This window comes from Acomys minous (assembly GCF_964271855.1).
Source record: "Acomys minous genome assembly, chromosome: 15".
Lineage (NCBI taxonomy): Eukaryota > Metazoa > Chordata > Mammalia > Rodentia > Muridae > Acomys > Acomys minous.
In genome coordinates this window covers 96,563,030-96,570,215 of record NC_140497.1, presented here as the reverse complement: position 1 = coordinate 96,570,215, position 7,186 = coordinate 96,563,030, and the positions used below count along the sequence as shown (strand labels likewise).

The window sequence follows — 7,186 nt, the reverse complement described above, 5'->3', positions numbered from 1 at the left end:
TTCTTCTTCTTCTTCTTCTTCTTCTTCTTCTTCTTCTTTAAATAAATTAACTCAGAGTTTCACTGTGTAGCCCAGACTGACCTGGTGGTCATAGGAATCCTCCTGCCTCAGTCTCCTGAATGCTGAGGTTACAAGCATAAATCAACATCCTGTACAAAGAAATATATTTTTTTTCATTTTAAACAAGAAGTTTATTTAAACAACAAGATGCTTGACTTGAAGGGAAAACTATCTAGGGTTATTTTGTTCAAGAGTATTTACCCGTACTTAAAGACAGATTGCCCTACATGTAACAGCTAGGTACAAAAAAGTTACAAAATTGTCCTTGGTTTTACAATGATAAATGAAAAACATTAAAATTCTCCAATCGAACAAGGTATGCAGGGACTTACATTATTGGTTTCTTTTGTTAAAACAACGAGAGAAAAATAAGTCACTGGAATATAAAGACAAGAGCTGGATGAGCATACCAAGAAAGGGGGGCGTTCTCACAGAACCAGCACTTTCCCCGGACTGTCTCCATCTGATGTCAACCAAAGCAGAACGTTGGCCATTTAGTTCAAAAAAGAAAAAGAAGCGCAATATGCGTGTGCACATACACAATAAAGAAATGGGGACAGGGAAATGAAAGAATAGAGAAAACTATACTGTAGGAGTCAGGATGGTGGAACCAAATTGCGGCTTTCTAATTGAGAATGTATTCTTGTCTATAACAAAATTCTGGAGTAAAGTAGCAGGTTCCCTTTTCAGTAGACACCTCCTGTCTGCTGCTGGAACACATCAATCGTATCTTCGTCTTCCATTTCCAACTGTGCAGGTGTGTCTGTTTCATTGATTGGTTGCCCATCAAACCGGAATCTGATCTGCCTAATCGACAAGCCCTGCCGTTCACAATAGGCTTTCATTAGTTTACTGAGTGGTGTGCGCCTCTTAATCTTAAACTGCACCACAGAACCATCCTGCCCCTCCACCTTCAAGTTAATATGATCGTTGTTCTCAGTCTTGACTCCTTCCTTGGGTTTCTCGTCGGCCATGGCAAGCACCGGAGTCTTCTCAGCTGCCGCTTCACAAAAGAGGCACCAGGTCCGCACTGAAGGAACACACAAGCAGCACCAGGAGCGGCAGAAGAAGGAGGCGGCAGTGGTGGACAAGGCGGAGGCAGAGAAATAATTTTTATTATTTATTTACTTTTTAAATTCATGGTGTGGCTCACGGCTTGGGAGTGGATCACAGGGGGAAAGTGCCGCATTCCGTCGCCTGCCGCATCCCTGACACACTTTCTTTGGTCAAAGGAAGGATGGAAAGCTCTGAAGATGACAATTCTCCTGTGACTTCCCTCTTCTGTTGAGTTCCCATGTCAGGTGGTCTCAGCTCTAGCCGTCTGGCTGGCTGATTGGTCCTGGCGATGAGAAAGTGTGTGTGCACCTGTTAGTGGTGGGCGTGCAGTTGGAGAATGGCTTCCACTAAGTTCCCTCCCCCACAGTGGTTTTCTAGGCTCCAATTCCAATCAACGCCTGTTACAATAAATTGTATTTGTTCAGCCTAGGAAGCCAATTACTGACACAAAGAGACTGAAATGCAAGCGTTACACCAAGCAGAATCTAGACTGTTACTAATCTAACAGTAAACTAAAATAAACTGCTCTAATCCTCATATCCTACCTAGATCCCAACCACTTGCCAGTCTGATCCTTCTGGGGCCACTTCCCTCCTCCAACTCTCTCTGTCAGCTGTCAACAGTCAACTTGTAACTGTCAACTGTCAACTCCCAGCTCTTCCTCCTCTCTAGGAAGTCCCACCTTCCACTTCCTTTCCTTCTGCCCAGCTGATTGGCTAAACAGAGCTTTATTGACAGTTGTTACATCCACTCAAGACATTCCTCCACAATTCCCCTTTTTAGTCTAATTTTAAAAAATTTACCCAATCATTTATATTATTACGCCAATATACAATACACACACACACACAAGAAGCACAAAACAATTATATTCATGTTATACTCATAATGTTTTGCTGTCTTCAACCTCATCAGAGACTTGAGAAGGAGTAAAATTAATTTCCTGAGTAAACAGGAAGTACAGGTTAACAGCTTCCAAAATGAAAAAAATGACAAGGACACTTCGCTGCCTGAACAGTCACTCAAAACTCTCTAACACATTAGAGCATCGTCTTCAGCCTTCTGGTCCAGCATATCTGACAGACATGTTTGTGAAGCAGGGACTATTGAGGACTTGCCTACCCTGACTTGGCAGAGTTCGGCCATCAACTCTCCTGCATCCAAGCTTGCCCATTTCAGGCAGAATTCTGTCTGTGACAGAAAACAAGGACATTTTTGCCCAGTGGCTGGTTTGCGACATCTGAAGCCATCTCCATAAGGAGGTTCCTCGGAGCTCATTACCTTCTTTGAGGCAGGCTGGGTGTTGCCAGGAGTCAACCTGTCTCATTTCCAAAGAATCCTCAAAACAATAAATTCTACAACCACACAGTTGAGGAAGAGCAGCATCTAGAAACCACAGGGAACTGTTGGACTCAACCTATATAGAACTGGGTGGAGGTCAGGCGGCCCTCCCAGGAGCTCGGACCCGCTCCAGGGTGAAGAAAGTGAACTCATGTTGTGTAAATTGTACCCAGCACTATCTCAGGAAGTACCGTAGCTTCCTGATTGCGAATGCAGATACTGAAGTGTAAGGCTGCATCAGCTCAGGATGAAAGCCACCAGCCCGCCAAAATGTAGAAACCGGCATCTCCAAGCCACAGGTGCGAGAAAGTCATTACAATGTTAAGACAAGGAGTTGGTGGTATGTCCCAAGCAAAGATTGCTGGTGGGGGGGGGGGGGCCTCGGGGCCGACAGGCGAGGTCTGTACTGTTTGAGATCACTGATGATCTCGAACAATCGTTGGGTTTCCAGGGAGTCGGGTCTACTGCTTGCCACTTCCATTCCCCTGTTTTCTGAGGAAATTATGAAACAGAACTTGATAAAGGAAAAATAGATTTATGTACAGTTTGGCAAAAACTAGAGAGAAAAACCTATTTCTCTTCTCAGTGTGTATGCTTAGGATTTACCCAACCCCCTAAGGCACAGGCCAGAAGATTGCAGATTTAGCTTGGACAGTTCAGCTGGTCTTGATCTCGGGGCAGAGTGACTCAGACCTGGGTTGTTGGTGCTCTTAGCAGGCTGCGTGGTGGTGCTGCCTCTTGAGGCACACAAACACACATGCATATACACGTATCATACACACACGTGTGTATTGGACATTTGAAATATGAAAAGAGTAACTGAGGAACTGGTTTTAAAATTTTTAAATAAGAAAATTTAAATTTATTTATTTTTGAGAAAAGGCCTTGCTTGTGTACCCCTGGCTGACCAGATGTTGTATGACCAAACTTCTGGGGAGACGCAGCAGACTCATCTCAGAAAGGGAACCATGACAGAGCGGGGTGCGGATCCCGCCAGCATCTAACTTGGGGACCAGTGAGTTCAACTGGGATTCCTTACAGGGAGATCAGACATGACTCACAGACGGCTGCATCACCAAAGCCCACCCTAGCGTGAGTGACAGCTCACACAGCTGGGGACCCGGAGCACACTGCACTGCCCGCAGGCAGCCCAGCAATCTGGACAGTGTCCTTGCCAGGTGCCTCAGTTGGTCTAAGCTCTTCTAGGCAGCTTGCTGAGTTTTTGATTCCTCTAGAGTCCTCCTTGCAGCCTGGCTCTTCTGAGAGGGCTTTAGCTTGGTCAGTTTCAGGCACTTCCTGAAGCTACCTGAGTTCTTTACCTTCCTGCTTATGGAGCTTCTCTGCAGAATGGAAGGTTTCAATCTTGGAGGAAACTGTTACACAGTACCAGGTCCTCACTTTATCATCTGGCTACACACACACACACACACACACACACACACACACACACACACACACACTCCCGTTTTAAACACGAGAGTAGATTAAAAATAAAAGGATGAAAGAATTCTGGTAAATTGCTTGTTGTGGAAGTGTGAGGAACCAAGTTTGGATCCCCAGACCCACATAAGGCTGCCATCTGAGTATTCCTATAGCAAAGTCAGAGGCGGAGACAGGAGCATCCCAGGAGGCTCACAGGCCAGCCTGCCTGATACGTGCAGAAGCTAACAACAAGGACCACTTTTCAGGGCCGATTGTTTTTTGTTTTTTGTTTTTGTTTTGTTTTGGTTTTGGTTTTGCTTTTTGAGTCAGGGTTTCTCTGTATAGCCTTGACGATCCTGGACTCGCTTTGTAGACCAGGCTGGGCTTGAACTCACAGGGATCTGCCTGCCTCTGCCTCCCGAGTGCTGGGACTAAAGGCGAGTGCCACCACTTCTGGGATTACATCCTGATTGTTATCGCTAACTTGTATCTTTCCATTCCCCCCTCCCTCCCTCTTTCGCCCTATTCCCCTCCCCTAGGCCTGTGACAGAAGGGGACCTCCTCCCCCACCAAATGGTCACAGCCTATCTGGTCTCATCTGGTAGCCTGCTTCCCCTTCCTCTGAGTGCCACCAGGCCTCCCCACCAAGGGGACATGGTCAAATAGGGGACACCAGAGTTCATGTCTGAGTCAGTCCCTGCTCTCCACACAACTGTGGAGAATGCACTGTCCATTGGCTAGATCTGAATAGGGGGTCTAGGTTTACTGCATGCATTGTCCTTGGTTGGTACAACAGTTTGTACAGTGCCCACTGGGTCCAGATCCGCCACCCTTAGTGGTCTCTTTGTGGTCTTTCTGGTGGCTCAGCAGCTGAGGCTCGGAGGAGCTGGGGTTACAGGCATGCCCCCACCCTGCACACCTGGCTGAGCTTTCCTCTTTTTAAGTTGATTATTTTTGTCACAAGGATGGAAATCACATATAATAGTGGTTGTCCTTATTTATATCTTAGTATTATGTCCTCCCAATTAAAAGACACCTTGTTGCAAGGGTTAGACAGGGGTTCTCTGTGTAGCCTTGACTGTGCTAACTTGCTTTTCAGACCAGGCTGGTCTCAAACTCACAGAGATCCGCCTGCCTCTGCCGCCTGAGTGCTGGGATTGTAGGTGTGTGTTACCACGGCTGGCTGCTCTCCTTCTTTTTCAAAGGTTTAATACTATTCTATTTGTGTGTATGCACCACATTTTCTTCACCTAGTCATCCCTTGGTAACTTCCATTCTGGCTCTTGGGAATATTGTTGCAATGGACTTGGGTTGAAGATATCTTTTTTAGATCCTAATTTCAGTTCCTTTGGGTACAGTTCCAGAAGGTGGGATTGCTGGGTACCTTGTGAGGAACCTCTGTGCACTTCCCACTTTGGGTGCACTGCAACCAGCAATGAGCAGCAGAGGCCTTTCCTGCACATCCGTGGCAACACTTATCTTTTGTTTATTGATAATCACTACATTCACTATGGTGAGGTGCTAGTGTTGTGGTTTTGGTTTGCATTTCCCTCGTGGCTGGTGATTTGGGCACCTTTTTATAGACCATCTCAAATAGATTAATATTTTCCTGCGGTTCCGAATATCACCTATCAAACTAGTTCTCTTCATTTTAAAAAAGAATGCATATACTTTCTCTCCCTCCCTTCCCTCTCCCTTCATCTTTCCTCCTCCTCCTCCTTCCTCCTCCTCCTTCTCTCTCTCTCTCTCTCTCTCTCTCTCTCTCTCTCTCTCTCTCTCTCTCTCCCTGTATTGAGGATCAATTTCAGGGCTTTATACAGACTAAGCAAACCCTACACCCTCAAGTCACAAGTCCCAGCCTCCTGTACTTAATCACAACATGTGTTTCGCTGCGGGGAGATGGAATGTTCTGTATTTATTAGTTAGGCAGCCTGATGCCCGTCTGATGTATCATGTATTAAGAAGGCAGCACTGAGCTGTGGTTGGGCTTCTGTATCGTTCTGTGCAGTTTCAAGAGCTTTTACTTCAAACATAACGAAGCTGCATGAAGGGCCATCAAGGCCAGCTCTAGATGGCAAATTGAGAATGGGGAAGAACAATATTTCTCAAGTGCAGGAAACCCATTGAATCTCAAGCAGGATATGTGTGTATGTATACAATTCTCACCTAGACACATCATACTGAAACTGCATAATACCTACACTTACATGAAAGAGAACCAACCTTCAAAGCAACCAGAGAAAAGACCAATTTAAAAAGCGAAAACACCAGGGTGGCAGAATGGCTCGGTGGGTGCAAGCAATTGCTGTATATCCCTGGCGACCTGAGTCTGGTCCCTGGCATCCATGTAAAAATTCAGTGTGTCACATTTATAATCACATCCCAGCATTCCTATGGTGAGAAGGGAAGTCGAGGCAGGAGAACCGCGTGGAAACACACATGTAGTACAGTAGTAGAAGTAACAGAAAATATCACGCCAGGAAAACAAGGTGAAGCAAAAGAAATGATTCTTGAAATGTTGTCTTATGACCCCAGGCATGCGCACACACACACACATACACACACACACACACCGATGGACATATGCACTGATCTACACACACACACCGATAGACATGCGCGCACCTACACACACACACACACACACACACACACACACACACACACAATCACACAAACATCAAGTAAATATTTGTTAAAAACATGACAGTTCACATTTTTTGAAAACAGTTGTTTGTGACAGTGTCATCTCACTTTGTAGTTGAGGCTGACCTCAAACTACAGGCAGTCCTCTTGTCTTGACCTCCCAGGTATTGGGAGCCACCACACCTGTGTAGTTTACCTCTTAAAAACAACAGGAGAGGGGTTTTCATGGCATCCAATGCAGGAGAGAACATGACTATTGACCCAGCACTCAGCGTACAGTGAGGCTCTGTCTTAAGTAAAAGGTCACAGCAAGACTATTTTCAGGTAAATAAAACAACAGAAGCTTCTATCTTGTCCAGTAACTGATGCTGCGGATTTGCCCCTTCACTGGGGCTGGAGAGGTGGCTCAGTAGTTAGGAGTATTTGTTGTTCTGGCAGAGGACTGAGGTTCAGTTGGCACCACCCACACGGAGGCTCACAACCATCTGTAACTCCATCTCCAGGGGATCCAACACCCCCTTCTGTGAGGACCAGGCATGCACATGGCGCACACATTACACGCAAGCCAAACACTTATACACATTGAAATAAAAAGGCCCAGGGGTATTTCTCAGTGGTAGAGGCCTACTCACTTATGGGTAAGGTCCTGGCTTAGTCCCTA

General features: G+C 45.9%; 1 protein-coding gene across 1 annotated transcript; it reads right to left on the bottom strand.

Annotated features, from left to right (window-relative positions):
* Nucleotides 1–504: 504 nt before the first annotated feature.
* LOC311585342 (small ubiquitin-related modifier 2-like) lies at nucleotides 505–1,174 on the bottom strand. The gene has a single exon (XM_084760426.1). The coding sequence runs from the start codon at nucleotides 1,032–1,034 to the stop codon at nucleotides 747–749; it is 288 nt and encodes a 95-aa protein (XP_084616552.1). The 5' UTR covers nucleotides 1,035–1,174; the 3' UTR covers nucleotides 505–746.
* Nucleotides 1,175–7,186: the final 6,012 nt, after the last annotated feature.

What these genes read in the sequence shown, in the direction of transcription:
- LOC311585342 (XM_084760426.1), bottom strand. Translation starts at nt 1,034, where the DNA reads ATGGCCGACGAGAAACCCAAGGAAGGAGTCAAGACTGAGAACAACGAT.